The sequence below is a fragment of the Rhineura floridana genome, chromosome 4 (genome assembly GCF_030035675.1).
Source record: "Rhineura floridana isolate rRhiFlo1 chromosome 4, rRhiFlo1.hap2, whole genome shotgun sequence".
Taxonomy (NCBI): Eukaryota; Metazoa; Chordata; class Lepidosauria; order Squamata; family Rhineuridae; genus Rhineura; species Rhineura floridana.
This window is the reverse complement of record NC_084483.1, coordinates 178827414-178850810: the sequence shown is the minus strand read 5'-3', so window position 1 is coordinate 178850810 and position 23397 is coordinate 178827414. Positions and strand designations below refer to the sequence as shown.

The 23397-nt window shown below is 43.8% G+C and overlaps 1 protein-coding gene across 1 annotated transcript in view; it reads right to left on the bottom strand.

Annotated features, from left to right (window-relative positions):
- MTA3 (metastasis associated 1 family member 3) overlaps positions 1-23397 on the bottom strand; it is a 200378-nt gene that overhangs the window by 119532 nt on the left and 57449 nt on the right. Inside the window, exons 6-7 of the mRNA XM_061625370.1 lie at positions 19854-19971; positions 2761-2863 (exon numbers count right to left, since the gene is read on the bottom strand). Coding sequence (XP_061481354.1) covers positions 2761-2863; positions 19854-19971 — 221 coding nt within the window. The remainder of the gene's footprint in view (positions 1-2760; positions 2864-19853; positions 19972-23397) is intronic.

Here is a 23397-nt window from a genome sequence, read left to right as displayed (position 1 = left end):
GGCAAGCCAAACAAACACAAATAATAGTTAATATACAGAGTGAATTGTTTACTTTTCTTCAAATGATTCACTGCACAAAGGAAAATTACGAAAATCGATGAAGCAATGTTGGTTTCTTCCACATTTTGCAACACAGTAAGAGTCCAACCACAAAGTTTAAAAAAAAAGCAAGCAAGCCATTATTTATTGCTTTATTTGTAAATGAAGATCTCCTATGCTACAAATACAGCTGTATATCTACTTCCAATTCCATCTCAGAAAACACCAAGAGAAAACTCTGGGCAGGGGAGAATCTCTTTCAAATAACTTACTGTAGAATACTTTGTGATAATGCTGAGGCTGAAAACAAATGAAGTACAACAACCAGAACTTCTTGCAGTGAAGAGGCTTAAAAATCAATGTTTAAAATCAATATTTAAAAAATAAAAATGAAGAAAGCCTTTATGTGCAATGGAAGAAACATTAAGCACAAAATTAGCACAACTAGGGAAAATTGAACACCAGGAGGTACTAAGACAACAAGGGATTAAAAGCTAACATAATATTTAAACACACGCATGCATGCACACGCACACACACAAACACAGCGTGAAAGAAAATAAAAGATACCCAATTGGCTGAGTAGATTTCACATTAAATGATCAGATTTTTCTTCTTAGAATAATCAGCTACATATATATCAGCCCACCTCTTCCCTCTTTCTGATTGTTTGTGGGAAGGGCAGGTTGTACGTAGGTAGGGAAATGGAATAAAGAGATTTAATGGAGGATTCTCTTTTTGGCACAGCAATCCTCAGAGGGGCTGGGGAGGTACAGAGTGATGAATCTGCTGGCTCGGCTAGAAGATGTGGAGGCTTTTTTTCCTCCCCATGGGAGCCTTTGGATTCAAAGCCTACAGCGGGGACCCACCCCATTCCACTCTGCTTTCTTCAGGTATTTTAAGACAGCTGCCAAGTCTACATTTAATCTTCTCTTTTCCAGGGTGAACAGAATGTCTACAGACTGCTTATAGCAATCATTTCATGAAGAAGTATGCAGCAAATGAATCCATCACATGCATCATTGTGGACAGACATTTTTTAAAAAACGTTAGGTAGCATATTCTTCAGAATTGGCCTAATGTATCTTTGGATCATTTCACTCTTATACAAACACACTCCACAAATATTGCATAAATGAAATGCTTCAAAAGTTCGAAAGGAAGAGATGGATGCCTGAGAGCTCACAATGGAAGGTGAAAGAACAATGTTCACTATAATGTTGATGTAAGGAACCTTTGGCCCTCCAGATGTTACTGAACAACAATTCCCATCAGCCCCAGAAAGCTTGGCTAATGGTCATGGATGATGGGGTTCGTAGTTCAACAACATCTGGAGGGCTGCAGGTTCCACATCCCTGCTATAAAGCATGAATGGGAGAGCCTGTGCCTACCAGATGTTGTTGGGTTACATCTCTCATCGTTCCTAAAAATAAACCATGAATGTTGTAGTCCAACAACATCTGGAGGACTACAGGTTCCTCATCTCTGCACTGTAACATTTGTTAACAAAAGATTTGATTTTTTTAAAAAAAATCCTTTGTGAATGGTATTTTGTCTGATAATGTGGTTGTTTTGTAGCCATTATGTTAAATGTTTTAATTTCAAAGCTATTTTAATATTACATTAGAAGCTGGACTTTTGCTTCCAATTTAATATTAAAATAGCATATGCACATATATAGCATATGAACATCGATAGCTGTGTTATATTGTCAGACCTCTCATTCATCCTGTCTGGAGTGGGGTGGGGTGAACCTGTGGCCTCCAGAGGTTTTGAGACTGCAACATCCAACATTCTTGGCCAGTGGCAATGCGTGGTGCAGCTGACGGGAGTTGGGAGTTCAACCAGCATGGCCAATAATCAGGAATGAGTGGAAATGTAGTCCAGCAGTATCTGGTTGGCTGTAGGTTCCCTGTCTCTGATTTAGTCCAGTGCTGCCTCCTGTGCTGAACAGTGTCTCTTCAAGGTCCTAGGAAAAGGTTTTCCCTATTACTGAGTTTTGGTCCCCTCCTCATTAGGAACAAACAAAGAGAAAAAACTGAGGAAGCTCTTACTTAGATTATATATATATATATATATTAGTGTTTTATATAGTACGATAAGTATATCATAGACAAGCCCCCAAGATTTTAAGTGCAATGTAGGGATTTTTTGTTCATTTATTTGATAATGATTTAAAAAGATATCATTGGATACAAACATCTGGCAAAACTTTATGCTCTCCAAAAAATTTGGCAGGATTTTTAGGCATAAAGATTGGAATCAATCCATCATCATATCCTGCTGAGATATAACATATTCTAAATGGGGTGTATTGTGCATAGTCTCAATTGTTTCCCTACTGAACCACAAGAAAAATCACTTAAGGCGCAATCTGCAATTTTTAAATAAAGCAGTATTATTTGGGTATAGTCAAGTTAAATTAAGGATTTTTAAGCCCTATTGCTTTCGGTGGAAGAGATTTAAGCATATACTTATATCTCCTATTGTAATCAACAAGAGTTAAAATGCTTAATTCTGTTTGGATCAGAGATGGGGAAACTATGACCCTTCAGATATTGTTGGACTACAGCTCCCATCATCCCTGGCCACTGGCAATGCTGGGTGGGGCTGATGGGAGGTGGGACTCCAGACATATCTGGGAGGCTACAGGTTGCTCATCCCTGGCCTGGATCATGTGCTTTGTTTTTAAGGGAGGGGGGACAAGGATGTTAATCTTACCGTGCTACTACTAAAAACTGGTCAATTTGATGATCAGTGAGATGACTATCTGGATCCCATACTTTTACTTCAAGCTTTGCCTGTTCCCGGTCATCTGTTTCTCCTGACAAAAAAGTAGACCACATAAAAATATTAATCACAGTATTGCGATTAAACATGCATCCAATATATATACATATGATCAATTCAGTTCAATGGCTCCATTAAACTTTGCAATGCATTAAGAAGTTACAAAATAATCTATGTACATTTGTAAATAATCTGTTGAATGGCAAATAGCCGTTCCTATTAAAAGAATTGCACATTAGGTTTTCGTACTCCATCTATGTGACTGAGAGATGTGTGGAGCCTGTAAGTTTCACTCAGAATTAGTTTGGTATAACAAGGTTTGCATCTGGACTCAGCCAGACTTCTGCAATGCAGATATGGCTGTGATCTCATATTCTTTAACTCACACTGATGTGTCATGAATGCCATATAACTTCTGGTGTAACTATATCCATGAATCTAGCAAGGGATTGTAATTCCATTTTTTCCTCATGTACAAATACATTGCAGAAGCTACTCTATAATGTAATTGTGGCCTTGGGTGTAGAAGAGAATAAAGAACTTCAGTTTATACCAGCACTGGAAAGGGCTATAGTTCAGTGGTAGAGTAAATGTGTTACATACAATAGTCCCCATCTTAAATTCCAGGTATCTCCAGTTTAAAAACCAAAACAAAAAACAGGTAACGGGAAAGAATTCAGCCTGAACCCCTGGAGAGCTACTGTCACCCAGAGCTTTATATTCAATATCGTTATTGTGTTCAAAAGCTTTATATTCTATTATAATTTTAAATGATTCATGTACAACAATACATTGAGTAAAAATTGCAGTTCTTTTGATGGTCTTATTTATTCATTTATAAAAATATTTCTACCCATGAACTCATTTAAAAGATCAAGATAGTGTACAACAAGATATACAATAAAGCACTCACAAAAAACAAAGCTGCTTGACGAAGCATCAAGGCCCCAGCTGACAAAGCGTCAAGGCGAGTTAAGCAGCAGAGCGAAAAGAGGGTAAGTAGCTCCCATTTATTCCATTATTTAATTGAAGTAAAACAGCTCAGAGCAATAAGTAATAAGGGCAGCCCAAGGTCACCCTGAGCTAGGAGCCAAATCCTGAAAGAACCTATATCTTAGGAGACAGATCCTAGGAGAAGGAAGCCCACAGAAAGCTAGTTTTCAACACCACCCTAGCAGGAAAGCTTCAGGGGACACTGTAAACAAGGCTAAATTCCAGTCGGAGAGAAGGGGGAAAAGGAAACTCCAGCGACACATACAGGGAGAGAGTCAGCTCAGTCCTTGCTAAAAAGGGCAGCTTCAGCCTTCCTGAAACACAACCACAAGCTCTGTTTCCCTAGGTTAAAGAAAGGTCAGGCTGTTCTAGGTGGGAAAACAACAAACACAAAAGACTTGCCTGGAAGGCGCAACCCCTTGATTAGATTAAAAGCAGCCAAAAGATTAAACAGCCCCACCCCTCGCTCAGGAAGGAAGGAAGCCTGAGAGAATACTAAAGAGTTAAGCCCCAGCTGATAGCCATCAGCCTCAAGTAACACATAATTGGCTGGCCGCAGTAGCTGGGAGGAACCAGCCACACATATAAAGTCAGAGCACCCTAGCGAGGGAGCCTGCTCCACGAGCTAGAGGGAGCCCCAGCTGACGAGGAGTCAAGGCCCCAGCTGACAAAGCAACAAGGCGAGTTAAGCAGCAGAGCGAGTTCGGCAGCAGGGCGAGTTCGGCAGCAGGGCGAGGAGGCCAGGGCCCCCCACTCTGCCCGTCTGTTCCCTGACCTCAACTACACCGCAGTCTCCAACCCATTGACGTAATAAACCTTAAACAAAACTATGCAGGTAAGAAGCCAGCAGGGGTGTGGGGGCTTTCCAGTGTTTTGCACTGCCTGCAGCATGTACGACTATCTGCCTGTTGGACAGAAGTCGTGGGTGTGCTCTCGGTGCAATGAGCTCCTGGCTCTCCGGGAACGACTTCATTTCCTTGAGGCCAAGGTGGCAGACCTGGAAAAGCTGAGAGAGGCAGAGAGGTGTGTGGAGGAGGCCTTCAGGGACGTTATAGCTATGTCCCACTCCAACGATGATAGCTCTCCTGCTATCATGGACAACGATGGTCTTGGGGAAGGAGACCATCCAGCTGAGGAAGAGGGAAACGATCCCTTAGAAGGGACCCATTCCTTGGGGGATGAGCAGCTATCCTCTCGTGCCAAGGATATATCTCCAGGGGGTGGAGGGATCCTTGTAGTGGGTGATTCAATCATTAGGAACATAGACAGTGGGGTGTGTGATGGGCGTGTAGATCGCAAGGTGTTTTGCCTGCCTGGTGCGAAGGTTGCGGATATCGCCCGTTGTTTAGATAGTTTGGTAGACAGTGCTGGGAAGGAGTCAGTGGTCGTGGTGCACGTTGGCACCAACGACATGGGGAAATGCAGCCGTGAGGTCCTGGAAGCAAAATTTAGGTTGCTAGGTAGGATGCTGAAAGCCAGGACCTCCAAGGTGGCTTTCTCTGAAATGCTACCAGTTCCACGCGCAGGACCAGCCAGACAGGCCCAGCTTCGCAGTCTCAATGCGTGGATGAGACGATGGTGTCGGGTGGAAGGGTTCGGATTTGTTAGGCACTGGGGAACATTTTGGGACAAGCTGGGCCTGTACAAAAGGGACGGGCTCCACTTGAACCAGAATGGAACCAGACTGCTGGCACTTAAAATTAAAAAGGTAGCAGAGCAGCTTTTAAACTGACTGAGGGGGGAAACCCGACAGGAGCTGAGAAAGGTCTGGTTCGGAATAAACCTCCCCCCTGGGATAAAAACCAAAGAAATGATGAACTTTTAAAAGGGGTAGGCCTAGACGTAGGCATTGTGAGAGCAGGGGCACAGGATATAAATTCAGAAGAGCAAAATTACCAGAGGCCTAACCACAAGTGCCAAAGACACTTGAAGAGACACTGCTTACAAGTGCCTGTACGCTAATGCTAGGAGCCTCCGAACCAAGATGGGAGAACTGGAGTGCTTGGTCTTAGAGGAGAGCATTGATATAGTGAGCATAACAGAGACCTGGTGGAATGGAGAAAACCAGTGGGATACGGTTATCCCTGGATATAAACTATATCGGAAGGACAGGGAAGGACGTATTGGTGGCGGAGTCGCTCTATACGTGAAAGAAGGCATTGAATCCAGCAAGCTCGAAACCCCAAAAGAGGCAGACTCCTCCACAGAATCGTTGTGGGTGGTGATACCGTGCCCCAGGAGGGACTTAATACTGGGAACGATCTATCGTCCCCCTGATCAAAATGCTCAGGGAGACCTTGAGATGAGATATGAAATTGAGGAAGCATCCAAACTAGGAAATGTGGTAGTAATGGGTGACTTCAACTACCCGGACATAGACTGGCTGCATATGTGTTCCAGTCATGACAAAGAAGCAAAGTTTCTAGATATTCTAAATGACTATTCCCTAGATCAGTTGGTCATGGAACCGACCAGAGGGACGGCAACCCTGGACTTAATTCTCAGTGGGGACCGGGACCTGGTGCGAGATATAAGTGTTGTTGAACCGATTGGGAGCAGTGACCACAGTGCTATTAAATTAAACATACATGTAACTGGCCAATTGCCAAGAAAATCCAACACGGTCACATTTGACTTCAAAAGAGGAAACTTCACAAAAATGAGGGGATTGGTAAAAAGAAAGCTGAAAAACAAAGTCCAGAGGGTCACATCACTCGAAAATGCTTGGAAGTTGTTTAAAAACACTATATTAGAAGCTCAACTGGAGTGCATACCGCAGATCAGAAAAGGTACCGCCAGGGCCAAGAAGATGCCAGCATGGTTAACGAGCAAAGTCAAGGAAGCTCTTAGAGGCAAAAAGTCTTCCTTCAGAAAATGGAAGTCTTGTCCGAATGAAGAAAATAAAAAAGAACACAAACTCTGGCAAAAGAAATGCAAGAAGACAATAAGGGATGCTAAAAAAGAATTTGAGGAGCACATTGCTAAGAACATAAAAACCAACAACAAAAAATTCTATAAATACATTCAAAGCAGGAGACCATCTAGGGAGACGATTGGACCCTTGGATGATAAGGGAGTCAAAGGTGTACTAAAGAACGATAAGGAGATTGCAGAGAAGCTAAATGAATTCTTTGCATCTGTCTTCACAGTGGAAGATATAGGGCAGATCCCTGAACCTGAACTAACATTTGCAGGAAGGGATTCTGAGGAACTGAGACAAATAGTGGTAACGAGAGAGGAAGTTCTAAGCTTAATGGACAATATAAAAACTGACAAATCACCGGGCCCGGATGGCATCCACCCGAGAGTTCTCAAAGAACTCAAAGGTGAAATTCCTGATCTGCTAACTAAAATATGTAACTTGTCCCTTGGGTCCTCCTCCGTGCCTGAGGACTGGAAAGTGGCAAATGTAACGCCAATCTTCAAAAAGGGATCCAGAGGGGATCCCGGAAATTACAGGCCAGTTAGCTTAACTTCTGTCCCTGGAAAACTGGTAGAAAGTATTATTAAAGCTAGATTAACTAAGCACATAGAAGAACAAGCCTTGCTGAAGCAGAGCCAGCATGGCTTCTGCAAGGGAAAGTCCTGTCTCAGTAACCTATTAGAATTCTTTGAGAGTGTCAACAAGCATATAGATAGGGGTGATCCAGTGGACATAGTGTACTTAGACTTTCAAAAAGCGTTTGACAAGGTACCTCACCAAAGGCTTCTGAGGAAGCTTAGCAGTCATGGAATAAGAGGAGAGGTCCTCTTGTGGATAAGGAATTGGTTAAGAAGCAGAAAGCAGAGAGTAGGAATAAACGGACAGTTCTCCCAATGGAGGGCTGTAGAAAGTGGAGTCCCTCAAGGATCGGTATTGGGACCTGTACTTTTCAACTTGTTCATTAATGACCTGGAATTAGGAGTGAGCAGTGAAGTGGCCAAGTTTGCTGACGACACTAAATTGTTCAGGGTTGTTAAAACAAAAAGGGATTGTGAAGAGCTCCAAAAAGACCTCTCCAAACTGAGTGAATGGGCGGAAAAATGGCAAATGCAATTCAATATAAACAAGTGTAAAATTATGCATATTGGAGCAAAAAATCTTAATTTCACATATACGCTCATGGGGTCTGAACTGGCGGTGACCGACCAGGAGAGAGACCTCGGGGTTGTAGTGGACAGCACGATGAAAATGTCGACCCAGTGTGCGGCAGCTGTGAAAAAGGCAAATTCCATGCTAGCAATAATTAGGAAAGGTATTGAAAATAAAACAGCCGATATCATAATGCCGTTGTATAAATCTATGGTGCGGCCGCATTTGGAATACTGTGTACAGTTCTGGTCGCCTCATCTCAAAAAGGATATTATAGAGTTGGAAAAGGTTCAGAAGAGGGCAACCAGAATGATCAAGGGGATGGAGCGACTCCCTTACGAGGAAAGGTTGCAGCATTTGGGGCTTTTTAGTTTAGAGAAAAGGCGGGTCAGAGGAGACATGATAGAAGTGTATAAAATTATGCATGGCATTGAGAAAGTGGATAGAGAAAAGTTCTTCTCCCTCTCTCATAATACTAGAACTTGTGGACATTCAAAGAAGCTGAATGTTGGAAGATTCAGGACAGACAAAAGGAAGTACTTCTTTACTCAGCACATAGTTAAACTATGGAATTTGCTCCCACAAGATGCAGTTATGGCCACCAGCTTGGATGGCTTTAAAAGAAGATTAGACAAATTCATGGAGGACAGGGCTATCAATGGCTACTAGCCATGATGGCTGTGCTCTGCCACCCTAGTCAGAGGCAGCATGCTTCTGAAAACCAGTTGCCGGAAGCCTCAGGAGGGGAGAGTGTTCTCGCACTCGGGTCCTGCTTGCGGGCTTCCCCCAGGCACCTGGTTGGCCACTGTGAGAACAGGATGCTGGACTAGATGGGCCACTGGCATAATCCAGCAGGCTCTTCTTATGTTCTTATGTTCCTTTAGCAATTATTGGCTAACCAAGAAAAAATTAAACAGCTGTATAGGCCTGTTGGTATAAAGAGGTCTTCCAAGAGACACCTGAAAGTCAGTAACGAGGATGGCTGCTGAATCTCTGCTGGGAGAGTGTTCCATAGTATATTAAATGCCCACAGCAATATTAAATGCCAAACTTCTGGTTAAAACCAGTTGGACTTCTATAATACGGGGAACAACTAACAATGCTCCTCCGAATGATCTCAGGGATTGTTTTAGGACATAAGGGCTCAGATGGTCCTTAATATACCCTGGGCCCAAGTCATTCTTGACTTTGTATATTAAACACAAGAGACTTGAACCTGGCCCTGTTTCTTGAATTGTGTTTCAGTGCCAAGTAATCAGGAATTATTTTACCTTTTGTGATTCTGGCCCTCCCCATGATTGGGAAGCTGCAGTCATACAGGGCAAAAATACACCCAAAATCAGATGGATGGATCTTGCACAAGAGAAGCTTCTACTGACTCCCACAAAGAAACAACCTCCACTGTGAAAAGAAATTGTATCTTGTCTTTTTCTGCACACTTGAGTCTACTTTTGGTGGAATCATGGCAATCTTATTGTGTGGCATGGTGGTTAAAGTGTTGGACTAGGACTAGGGAGGTCTGGATTCAAATTCCTCTCAGGGATGATGTTCAGTAGATGATCTTAGAGCAGTCACTATCAGGGCTCCCAAGTGTGAGGAGACTTGAAAGGACATTCAAACAAACATACGAGCCCGCTTCAGACCTTCACCCTAAACACACAAATGGCTGGGGCTGACGTGGGCATGCCTGACATGCATCGCGACATTGGGGCAGGAGCAAGACATATGACCCTGTCTCTGTACAAATCTCTGCCCTCACATATCCAGGCAGAATGCTAGAAGAACAGTATGCCTCTGGACTAAAATTTTAAAAATCAATGCTTGGACTGGGTTTCCAGTTCTGGTTTGGGAGCAAGTTATGGTCTGCAGTAACCACAGTTTTCCCAGTTAGATATTTTGATAAACGAAGTATATTGTCAGCCAACAAATGATGGAGGAAACTGGAGCGTCTGAGGGAAGAAAGAATGGGAAGCATGCAAACCTGAAGCTGGTCCTGGCATCCAAACTGTAATGGTGATAACATTTGAGCTGCATTTATTTATTTATTTATTTAATTAAGCTTATATACCGCCCGACTAGCAACAGCTCTCTGGGCGGTGAACATTAAAAATACAATAAAAATAACACAAAACTGTACACAAAACTGTACAGTCTAAAATCAAAATATAATAATTTAGAATTAACAGGAATTAAAATGCCTCAGAGAAGAGAAAGGCCCTGCAGGAGAAAGAAAGCATCGCCCCAAGGGAAGGAGAGGCTGCTGCTGCTGCGGGACCACCACCTCCACCACCCTTCCCAGAGGGACTTCTGCCTGGCAGGACCAGGCCCCAGGTACCCAGCCAGCCAGGACTGATTCTTACCACCTGTCCCTCTTTGGAGGGATACATAAGCCGGCTGGCTGAGGTGGCCTGGGAGACCCAGGCCCTGCAGGAGAAAGAAAGCATCGCCCCAAGGGAAGGAGAGGCTGCTGCTGCTGCGCTGCTCCTTTCTTTTTCTTTTACTTTTTGTTGGTGTGTTGATGCAATTTGAGATGAATGGGTGCCTGATTATATGAATGTATGTTTGTTTATATGCTGTATATATGGCTGTATATATAGCTGTTTTTATACGTTTAATTGTTGTATATTTTAGTTGTATTATGTGCTTCAGAGAGAGTTTTATCCATCAGGCGGGGAGACTTGAGGGGGCCCCAATTGCCGTAGTGACGGGCAAAGGAAGGTATGGCGCTGTGAGAAGGACGTGCCAGGTAAGGGGAACGCGGTCCAGACATGTTGTGGCTGTGCCTTGTTCCGGTCCTTCCCACACCCGCAAGGTCGTTGGTAGTCCTATCAGCCAACTCTCAGATCTCCAGTTGCTGTTACTAAATGCCAGATCGGTATATAATAAAACCTCCCTCGTCCACGATTTGATTGTGGATGAGGCAGCCGATCTGGCATGTATAACCGAGACCTGGGTGGGTGAGCAGGGAGGAGTTGGTCTCTCTCAGCTCTGCCCACCGGGGTACCTGGTCCAGCATCATGGTAGATCTGAGGGTCGGGGAGGTGGGGTTGCTGTCGTCTATAAGAGTTCCATCTCACTCACCAAGCACCATGTTCATTCAGTTACTGGCCTGGAGTGTTTGCACCTTGTGTTGGGCCAGAGGGACAGGCTGGGAATCCTTTTGGTGTACCGCCCACCTTGCTGCCCAATGGCTTCCCTAACTGAGCTGGCGGAAGTGGTCTCGGATATATTGTTGAGGTCCCCCAGACTAATAGTACTGGGGGATTTCAACATTCATGCCGAGACCACTTTGTCTGGCGCGGCTCAGGACTTCATGGCTTCCATGACAGCCATGGGGCTGTCTCAATATGTTAGTGGTCCAACACATGTATCGGGGCACACTCTAGACCTTGTTTTTGCTACTGAGCATGGGGAAAGTGATCTGGATGTGGGGAGTTTTACAACACTCCCTTTGTCATGGACAGACCACTGCTTGCTGAAGTTTAGACTTTCAGTAACCTCTTCCCTCTGCAAGGGTGGGGGACTTATTAAAATGGTCCACCCCCGGAGACTAATGGATCCTGAAGGTTTTCAAAGGGCTCTGGGGGATTTTCCGGCTGATAGGACTGGCGCTCCTGCTGAAGCCCTGGTCGCTCTGTGGAATACGGAGATGACCCGGGCTGTAAACACGATCGCTCCTGCACGCCCTCTCCTGTGTAGAGCTCATACAGCTCCATGGTATACTCCGGAGCTGAGAGCGATGAAGCAAGATAGGAGGAGGCTTGAGCGGAAATGGAGACGAACTCCCGACGGATACAATTATGCGCTGGTTAGTGCTTCGACTAAGCTCTATGTAGGAGCAGTGAAGGCAGCTAAAAAACATCATTTTGCTGCCACTATTAAATCATCTCTTTGCCGCCCAGCGGAGCTCTTTCGAGTTGTCCGGGGGCTTCTCCATTCAAACCCTCCGGACACGGTGGAATCATCGGAGGCCCGCTGTAATCAGTTTGCCGATCACTTCCAGAATAAGATCTCATGTATCCGCCGGGACCTAGACTCTCAAGTTATAGCAGTAGATCCTAGTGAGGTGTCCGGAGCACAGTCTTGTCCTGTTTTGTTGGATGAGCTTCAGGTGGTTCAACTCGAGGACGTGGACAAGGTGCTTGGACAGGTACGTGCAACCACTTCGGTACTGGATCCTTGCCCCTCCTGGCTGATAAAAACTAGCAGGAATGGAACAGGTAGCTGGGCCAAGGAAGTGATAAATGCCTCTTTACGAGAGGGAGTGGTCCCGGGCTGTCTGAAAGAGGCAGTGGTGAGACCACTCCTGAAAAAGCCTTCCTTGGACCCAGACAATTTTAACAGCTACAGGCCAGTGGCGAATGTTCCATTCCTGGGCAAGGTCTTGGAACGGGTGGTTGCTGGCCAGCTCCAGGCGCTATTGGATGAAACTGATTATCTAGATCCATTTCAATCGGGTTTTAGGCCCGGTTTTGGCACTGAGACAGCCTTGGTCGCCCTGTACGATGACCTATGTCGGGAAAGAGACAGAGGGAGTGTAACTCTGTTGATTCTCCTTGATCTCTCAGCGGCTTTTGATACCATCGACCATGGTATCCTTCTGGAGAGGCTCGCGGAGTTGGGAGTTGGAGGTACTGCTTGGCAGTGGTTCCGCTCCTACTTGGCGGGTCGTCTCCAGAAGGTAGTGCTTGGGGAACATTGCTCGACACCGCGGGCTCTCCAATATGGGGTCCCGCAGGGGTCAGTTTTGTCCCCCCTGCTTTTTAATATCTACATGAAGCCGTTGGGAGAGGTCATCAGGAGTTTTGGAGTGCGTTGTCATCAGTATGCTGATGACACGCAGCTCTACTTCTCCTTTTCATCTTCTTCAGGTGAGGCTGTCGATTTGCTGAACCGTTGCCTGGCCTCGACAATGGACTGGATGAGAGTTAACAAACTGAAGCTCAATCCAGACAAGACTGAGATGCTGTTGGTGGACGGGTTCTCTGATCGGATGGTGGATATATACCCTGTCCTGGACGGGGTTACACTCCCCCTAAAGGACCGGGTTCGTAGTCTGGGAGTCTTTTTAGACTCTTCCCTCTCACTTGAGGCTCAAGTAGCCTCGGTGGTTAGGAATGCGTTTTACCAACTTCGGTTGGTAGCCTAGCTACGTCCCTATTTGAGTAAAGAGGACCTTACATCAGTGGTACATGCTCTGGTAACCTCACGTTTGGATTACTGTAATGCACTTTACGTAGGGCTACCTTTGAAGACAGTTCGGAAGCTACAACTAGTGCAAAATGCGGCGGCCAGATTGCTGACAAGGACCAAGCGGTCCGAGCATATAACACCTGTTCTGGCCAGCTTGCACTGGTTGCCAATATGTTTCCAGGCTAGATTCAAAGTGTTGGTATTAACCTATAAAGCCTTATACGGTGCGGGACCACGATACCTTGCGGAACGCCTCTTCCGATATGAACCGGCCCGTGCACTACGTTCTGCTACGAAGGCCCTCCTCCGGGTTCCAACTCACAGGGAGGCCCGGAGGGTGATGACAAGATCTAGGGCCTTCTCAGTGGTGGCCCCCGAACTATGGAACAGTCTCCCTGAGGAAGTACGCCTGGCGCCGACTCTGCTCTCCTTCCGGCGCCAGGTCAAAACCTTCCTATTCTCTGAAGCATTTTAAGTTACATTGATCTAATTTTAAAAATGTTTATTGTATTGTTGATTGTATTTTAATATTATTTTGTTATTCACTGTATTTTTATACTATTTTATGTTCACCGCCCAGAGAGCTATCGCTAGTCGGCCGGTATATAAATTTAATAAATAAATAAATAAATAAATAAACTTGGCGCCGAAAAGATGATAGTGTCGGCGCCAGGCGCACCTCCTCGGGGAGACCATTCCATAGTTCGGGGGCCACCACTGAGAAGGCCCTAGATCTTGTCACCACTCTCCGGGCTTCCCTATGAGTCAGAACCCGGAGGAGGGCCTTCGTAGTAGACCATAGTGTACAGGCCGGTTCATATCGGGAGAGGCGTTCCGACAGATATCGTGGTCCCGCGCCGTATAAGGCTTTATAGGTAAGTACCAACACTTTGAATCTGGCCCGGAAGCATATTGGAAGCCAGTGCAAACGGGCTAGCACAGGTGTTATATGCTCAGACCGCTTAGTTCTTGTTAGCAGTCTGGCCACCGCATTTTGCACTAGCTGTAGCTTCCGAATCGTCTTCAAAGGTAGCCCTACGTAAAGCGCATTGCAGTAGTCCAGACGCGAGGTTACCATAGCATGTACCACTGATGAGAGGTCCTCCTTACTCAGATAGGGACGTAGCTGGGCTACCAACCGAAGTTGGTAGAACGCATTCCGGGCCACAGAGGCTACATGAGCCTCAAGTGAGAGGGAAGAGTCTAAAAAGACTCCCAGACTACGCACCTGTTCCTTTAGGGGGAGTGTAACCCCATCCAGGACAGGGTATATATCCACCATCCGATCAGAGAAACCATCCACCAACAGCATCTCAGTCTTGTCAGGATTGAGTCTCAGTTTGTTAGTTCTCATCCAGTCCATTGTCGCAGCCAGGCAACGGTTCAGCACGTCGACTGCCTCACCTGAAGAAGATGTAAAGGAGAAGTAGAGCTGCGTGTCATCAGCATACTGATGACAACGCACTCCAAAACTCCTGAGGACCGCCCCCAGCGGCTTCATATAAATGTTAAAAAGCATGGGAGACAGAACCGAACCGTGCAGGACCCCACATTGGAGAACCCACGGTGTCGAGCAATGTTCCCCAAGCACTATCTTCTGGAGACGACCCGCTAAGTAGGAGCGGAACCACTGCCAAGCAGTGCCTCCAACTCCCAATTCCGCAAGCCTCTCCAGAAGGATACCATGGTCGATGGTATCAAAAGCCGCTGAGAGGTCAAGGAGAATCAACAGAGTTACACTCCCTCTGTCTCTCTCCCGACATAGGTCATCAAACAGGGCGACCAAGGCAGTCTCAGTGCCAAAACCAGGCCTGAACCCCGATTGAAATGGATCTAGATAATCGGTTTCATCCAATAGCGCCTGGAGCTGGTCAGCAACCACACGTTCCAGGATCTTGCCCAGGAACGGAACATTGGCTACTGGTCTGTAGCTGCTGACATCCTCTGGGTCCAAGGAAGGTTTTTTCAGGAGTGGTCTCACTGCCACCTCTTTCAGACAGCCAGGGACCACTCCCTCTCGTAAAGAGGCATTAATCACTTCCTTGGCCCAGCCAACTGTTCCTTCCTTGCTAGTTTTAATTAGCCAAGAGGGGCAAGGATCCAGTACCGAAGTGGTCGCATGAACCTGTCCAAGCACCTTGTCCACGTCCTCGAACTGAACTATTATATCACCTTCAAGTCTGTGAAGAATTACCAGCTGAATGGAGTCTGTGACCATGAAACTACATTCAATTTGTTTGTGCTTCAATACAAGTCAGAACAATCCTTAAAAATATACTTAGTAGAGAGACTCCGTCTTAATTGCTTACAGATGCTTGCTTCGTAATCACCAATTCAACACACAAATTGCTTTCTACAGACCCTTAATACCTTTCCCTAAATGCATTGTCATCTGCCCTTGGAACAAGAAGCAATTAGCCCCTGTATTTGTGCAGTTCATGAATCCATATCTTCATCTCTGTGGCTAGATTGTGGCTAGACTGCTCGTCTCCCATCTTTATTTCCACTAATTTCTCTTGCAGGAAAAAAAAATGCACGAAACAGCATTAATCATCCACATCTTCCAATTCTTTAGCTAGAAATGGGACATGATATGCAAGGTCTTAGACTCTAACCTTCACGTATCCAAGCTGAACTGATGAATAATTCACAGAGTTTCTAACTTTAAAATGAGCCTTTTATAACATACAATCCTTCATAATAACTTTCAACATAAAGCACAACTTCTTTCTGAAGCATGTATGTATGTGTTCAGATGGCTAACTTGGGGAAGGTATTAATATATTAAAACACATACACTCAAATTGTCCATTATGGTGAATAAAATAAATCAATAATGGATGCAACTGGTGTCCCCCAGGATAACTACACAGTAGCCCTACTAAATTTTAATCAAACCATATTTTCAAAGGAAAGAAAATAATATTTTCAAGTGTTAAAAAATTCAGATATTTCACACCTTAATGGATTTTGTAACAGGTAAAATAGGGTGTTTTCCCCGTCTTTATTTTCACATATGTGTTTTTAGGTTGTGTTGTGTTTGTTGTTTTAATGAGTTTGTTGTAATTGGTTTTAATCTTGTTATAAGTCGCTTTGGGTTGCTTTGCTAGGAAAGTGAATTAATAATAATAATAATAATTTCATTTTCAGTTGCATATAGTCTGAACAACAACAATGAATGTTTATTACATTTTTGTTACACCGTTATCCATGGCACTCAGGGTGTGCATATAGTCCCCCCCCATTTTATCCTACTAACTCTGTGAGGTAGGTTAGACTGAGAGTACTGGTCTGAGGTCACCTAGTGAGCTTTATGGCTCAGTGGGGATCAGGGAGCTAGGGGGATCTGAATCTGGGCCTCCAAGTCTGATTCTCTAACCACTGCACTACACAATGGGAAAACTATCATTCCATTAACAACAGATTCAAGCATGCAGAAAAAGCTCAGAGAACATTCCCTCCAAAATGTACTACTTCAGACTTCAGGTGGAAGGGCTGTCATACATATTTGAACATTCCTTCACAGAGCAAGAAGAAAGCTAGGCTTAAATTCTTTATCCTGACACACTAACTTTCTATGTTCAAGGATTTATTTACTTTTAAATGTGAAGACTTGGTTCTAGGATGACAGTGCCATATTTTTTCCGGCATGTTTGAATTGTGTCTAAAAGTATAAACCTGTATCTCCTTAGGCTCCAAGCCTATGATGAGTCTACCAATATGTTTTCTATATATAGTCAAGAAAAGAGAAGCAAAAGTGGGAGGGAGCAGGATGACACAGCTATGAGTGGAGAAAAAGAGCAGAAATGAGTGTTGCATCTGCTGTTTGTCAGGAATCTTATGTGCTCCTATGCACGCTTAGGCTGCAAGCCAATACACACTTACCTGGGACTAAATTGCATTGAACCCAATGTAGCTTATTTCTGAGTAGGCATGTTTTGGATTGCAGCCTTAGTTGGGAGTAAGCTCCACTGAACTCAGTCGGACTTCCTTCTGAGTAAACACGCATATGATTGCTCTGCAAGTCTAAAAGGTAGAGTGTGGCAATGGATGAAGGAAAGCATGGGGGAATAAAGTGAAAAATGGGGCAGGAAGGGAAAAGAATACAGAAAAGAAACAGTCTCCATTTTCTCTTTTCCCTTGACAATTCTGGTCCCAACTAGTCAGGACAGTTGGGGAACTAAAACCTCTTCACTAAACTAGAAGTTTAAGTTTCCCCTTTAGAGCAATTCCTTAAATCATAACCTTGCAAACAGATCCACCAAAATCACTAGTTCATGCATATTTGAATAGCCTATCTCTCTGCATACCCATACTCTCACAGTGTGATCCTGTACATGTCTACTCAGAACTAAGCCCATTAATTTCAATACGGCTTACTCCCAAGTAAGTGGTCACAGGATTTCAGGCCGCCTGGCTTTAAAACAAATGAAAGAATAAACTTTTGCAAAACCTGCTCACCAAAGAGCATGCTTGTATGGAGCTTGTACAGAGCAATGGGTTGCATCCAGCATTAACTCTACTCAGAGTAATCTCAATGAAACAGGTATGTCCATTAACTTCAATCGGACTAATGTTGGAGACAATGATTCAAGCTTATCAATAGCCTGCCCCCTTTCCATCTCAAGAAATTGTTTTGTTTATACTACCATGAGAACGTTTATGAGAAAAACTGACACTGTATTCATTCTTCAAAGGTATTTAAAAAGAAGAAACAAAGGGTTTTATGCTATAAATCACATGGGATGTTACTATGTAATAAAAAGATTTACTGAATATTTTAAGGGTCAGTTAAATCAGAGAGATAAGCAAGCAGTTACTTTCATAATGTTCCATGACCAGCAACTGTTTTATAGCAAGGATCTCATCAAACAGGCTACATACTATAAATAACATTTATTTATTTATTGCTTTGATCCTCAAGGTTGTTTAAAAAGAGCAGGTCAGCTACACCATTTGCAAAAACCTTAAAAAAGAAATGAAGTATATTTGTTCATAAAGCTGTCATGTTACTTCTTGAAACACTGGAACTCTTTCCACAAAGTTATGCCAATTCACACTAGTTTCAGTTCTCTTGAGAGAAGGCAACAACACTGGATGGAGACCTAACACCAGCTACAAAGTAAAGGTACGAGCAAACTTTCAGTTAGCAATGTAGCCTGCAGCCATCACTGCAATCCACATGAAGGGCACATGCAATTCTTCAACACTGTCTCTTTTTAGTGGTAGCTGTAGCTTGGAAAAAGGGTGCAAGCAAGAATGTGGGGGAAGCCACACTCCTGGAGGCCCTCTCTGCACTTCATGCTTCAGTGGCAATTACACAGAAATTTCAGTAAGTGAAAGATTAGAGCAGCAGGAAGAATCAAATACCTGCCACTGACTAGATATTCACAATTAAACTTCAACAACGAAAGCCATTGATTTGAAGTGTTTTTGCTACAGTTACTTTTTTATACCTCAAAATGCCCAAATATACAGAGGTCCCCAAATAATAATAATAAATGTGTTATGAAATATAGGGACAGACTGTCTCCATCTTCTCTAAGGCGGCCCACAACCCTTCATCCAAACCAGGACCACCATTTCTATGAGCAAGGGGTGGAGACAAGTTTACTTCTCCAGGTTTGGCCTCACCATTCACTAGAAGTGAGTGCATTTGGATGATCAAATCTCAGCTTAATAACCAACATATGAATGGATCTTTTGGCTGTGCATGCAGACTCCGCGCTCCTCCCTTGAGTGAGCGAGTAAACAAACCAGGAAGTCTTCCGTTAACTATCGATTCCCATTTTATCCGAACTAAGAGACTACGGTTACCAGCTGATTAAACAATGATTTGAATCAGGCTTAGTTTCTTGGCTTGTTCTGAAGCTGTTAACCATAGTCTTTCAGTTCAGACAAAAGGGAAATGAGAGTTATTGGAAGACTTGCTACTTTGTTTGCTGGCTCATGTAAAGGGAGATGCTAAGTGGGCTGCAGGCATAGCCAAATGTCTTGTGGTTGACCAAATTTATGTGCAATGTAGTTGCAACTGAAAGGTAGGTTCTATTTATTTTCCCTGTCAGCACTGAAAGTGATGTTCATGGTTGTCTGCATACAGCCTAATCTAAGAGGAAACAATAAGACCTTTCTAGTACACTTTCAGTTCACGCATAAGATTAGCAATGGCTAAACTGGCTTTCCTCCATAAATTCAGAACACAACTTAAAACAGGTGTGTTCTTATATGAACTCGCTGGGCCTCAAGAATTGCGGCTGTGCCTTGGTTGCATCCAGCCCTTGTTCAGACAATTTACTCTTTTGTCCCTTTCACAAAGGAGGCACAGGGAGGAAAGGTAAGAAAGCCCTTCTCCTCCAGTTGCACAAAGCCTGCCATCTTGATTGGCATTATGAGTGTGAACAGTTCACCATGCAGCCAGGTTACCAACCTGCCAATCAGAAGGTATGCTTTTTTGCACAAATGCTGCTTACGGTATGAGCATTTTGTGACCTCCCCACTTCCTGCATTTACATAACCAGTGATACATACAAGCACCTCTCTAAGTTCCACCTGCAGCTCTTGCGTGATTTATATAGAATCAATGCACATAATAATCATTTGAAACTTGCATCCACTGATGGAGATCAAACTGAAAAGTTCTCTGCTGAAGAACTCATATGGCATGGCATCCACGTTTCAACTGATAACCCGAGCATTCAAAACTGCATCGAAGTGCACTGGATTTTAATACGAACTGGCACCCCAAGTCACAACTGTAATATGTTACCTTCTGAGAGCATATCTGGTACATCTGCTTGATACCTGGGTCCTACTCTGATTTCTCCTTTGTCTGCTAGAAGTGTTTTCAGTGATGGATCATATACCAAGGAATAGAAGAAAGTATCCTTGAACAAAACACACACACAAAAAATCCTTGTATTTTCAAAGTAACATTATTTCTTGATACATAAAAGATTCTAGGACGTATCTTTGCATTTTAACACACATACCCCAGGAACCATTCAAAAGGTACTTTTGCTGACCATTTATAATCCTTGATGAACCGAACCAAAGAAAAGGCCCAGACACATGCACTATGCTCTTCCTTCAAGGGCCATAGCATTTTGATACAAACCATGAAATAAAATTATGCTAATTTCAGAACTGCTTAGAAATATTGGTGGTTGTTTTTTACCCTAAAATTAATTGGTAGCAAAACTTCATAAACACTTTTAAAACTGTACTGTAACATTGCAATACTATGAATGTCTACTTGGAACCAAGTCTCATTGAATTCCATGGCACTTACTGCCAGGTAAGTGTGTATAGGATTGCAGCCTAAATCTTTTTCAAAGAATACCAAGAAAAATATAACTTGTTCAAAAAGACAGAAGGAATAAAAAGGGAGGTAGAGTTGCACTATATGTTAAAAATATATATCCCTGCACAGAAATACAGGAAGATGAGCTTGGTAGTTCCACTGAGAGTATCTGGATTAAAATTAATGGGGTAAGTAATAAAAGGAATGTGGTGCTTGGAGTCTATTACCGACCACCCAATCAAGGAGAAGCAAACTGCCAATGTTTCGAGGAGGCATGATGTAGTAGTAATGGAGGATTTCAATTATCCCGATATCTGTTGGGAGACAAATTCTACCAAACATGGCCCCTTCAAGCAATTTCTGACTTGTGTTAGAGATATCTTTCTCCTACAGAAAGTGGAGGAAGCAACCAGAAGATCAGCTATCCTTGACTTGATTCTAACCAATAGAGATGAAGTGGTGGATGAAGTGGCAGTTACGGGAACTCCGGGGGAAAGTGACCACACCATACTTGAATTCTTGATTTTAACAGAAGCAAAAGCTGAGAGTAGCCATACGCGCACCCTGGACTTCAGGAAAGCTGATTTTAATAAACTCAGAACAATTGTAAGTACCATTCCATGGCAAGCGACCCTAAGGAGAAAAGGAGTCCAAGATGGGTGGGAGTTTCTAAAAAACAAAATTCTAAAAGCGCAATGGCAAGCAATTCCAACAAGGAAAAAAGGGGGGAAACAACAGAAGAAGCCAAACCTTAGAGAGGACCTGAAAACAAAAAAGGACACATACAGGAAGTGGAAAGAAGGCCAGGCCACAAAAGAAGAGTACAGGCAGGTATCAAGGAATTGCAGGGATGGCATCAGGAAGGCTAAAGCTGAGAATGAGCTGAGGTTAGCGAGAGATGCTAAAAGCACCAAAAAAGCTTTCTTCAGGTACGTCCATAGTAAAAGCCAGAGAAAAGAAATGGTGGCACAGCTACTCAATGAGGATGGCAAAATGATACCAGATGACAAAGAAAAGGCAGAAGTGCTCGATTCCTACTTTGGCTCAGTCTTCTCCCAAAAAGGATCTGTGACCCTGCCGGGAAACATGAAGTAGAAGGGGCAGGATTGGAGCTTGAGATTGATAGACAAATGGTCAAGGAATACCTAATCACTTTGAACGAGTTCAAATCGGTGGGGCCCAATAAACTGCATCCTAGAGTATTGAAGGAACTGGCTGAAGAACTCTCAGAACCACTGTCTATTATCTTTGCGAAATCATGGAGGACTGTTGAAGTGCCGGATGACTAGAGGAGAGCTAATGTTGTCCCTATCTTCAAAAAAGGGGAAAAGGTGGAACCGGGGAACTACAGACCAGTCAGCCTAACATCAATCCCTGGAAAAACTCTGGAGCAGATTATAAAGCAGTCAATCTGTAAGCACCTTGAAAACAATGCAGTGATTACTAGGAGCCAACATGGATTTATGAAGAACAAATTCTGCCAAACTAATCTTATCTCATTTTTTTACCAGGTAACCTCCCTTGTAGACTGTGGGAATGCTGTGGACATAATATATCTCAACTTCAGCAAAGCTTTTGACAAAGTGCCCCATGATATTCTTATTAGGAGGCTAGCTAAATGTGGGCTGGATGGAACAACTAACAGGGGGATCCACAGTTGGCTCCAGAATCTTACTCAAAGAGTGCTAATCAATGGTTCCTTCTCAAACTGGAAGTAACAAGTGGGGTATCACAGGGCTCGGTCCTGGGCCCAGTGCTCTTCAACATTTTTATTAACGACTTGGATGAGGAGGTATAAAGCATGCTTATCAAATTTGCAGATGATACAAAATTGGGGGGCATAGCTAATACCGTGGAAGACAGAAACAAAATTCAAAAAGACCTTGATGGGCTGGAGCATTGGGCTGAAAACAACAGAATGAAATTCAACAGGGATAAGTTCTACACTTAGGAAAAAGAAACCAAATGCACAGTTATAAGATGGGGGATACTTGGCTCAGCAATACGATATGTGAGAAGGATCTTGGAATTGTCGTTGATCACAAGCTGAATATGAGCCAACAGTGTGATGTGGCTGCAAAAAAGGCAAATGCTATATTAGGCTGCATTAACAGAAGTATAGTTTCCAAATTGTGTGAAGTATTAGTTCCCCTCTATTCAGCACTGGTTAGGCTTCATCTTGAATACTGCATCCAGTTCTGGTCTCTGCACTTCAAGAAGGATGCAGACAAACTGGAACGAGATCAGAGGAGGGCAACAAAGATGATCAGGGGACTAGAAACAAAGCCCTATGAGGAGAGACTGAAAGAACTGGGCATGTTAAGCTTGGAGAAGTGAAGACTGAGGGGAGATATGATAGCACTCTTCAAGTACATGAAAGGTTGTCACATAGAGGAGGGCCGGGATCTCTTCTTGATTGTCCCAGAGTGCAGGACATGGAATAATGGGCTCAAGTTGCAGGAAGCCAGATTTCGACTGGACATCAGGAAAAACTTCCTAACTGTTAGAGCCATACGACAATGGGATCAATTACCTAGAGAGGTAGTGGGCTCTCCGACACTGGAGGCATTCAAGAGGCAGCTGGACAGCCATCTGTCGAGAATGCTTTGATTTGGATTCCTGCATTGCACAGGGGGTTGGACTTGATGGCTTTATAGGCCCCTTCCAACTCTGCTATTCTATGATTCTATAATTCTATGAAATATATAGGATACGATTCATCCTTCACAATTCTGCTGAACACACAGGATAGGTTGGCTTAGGGCTCACAGGAATCTCTTCCCAGTTTTCCTTGTGCAAGTAATTTGCAGGTAGGACACAGGCACCTGGAAGGTATATGGGGAGCACATACCAGAACTCTCATTAAAAATGATGGCCAGTGCACAGCAGCAGGTATATACTGGTGGGAAAATCAAGGAAGGAGAAAGGAGAAAACTCAAATGAGTCTGACCTATACCCATTGCCTCCTCCCCTGAACACATCTATAACCATGTGATGGGAGAAAGTGCCA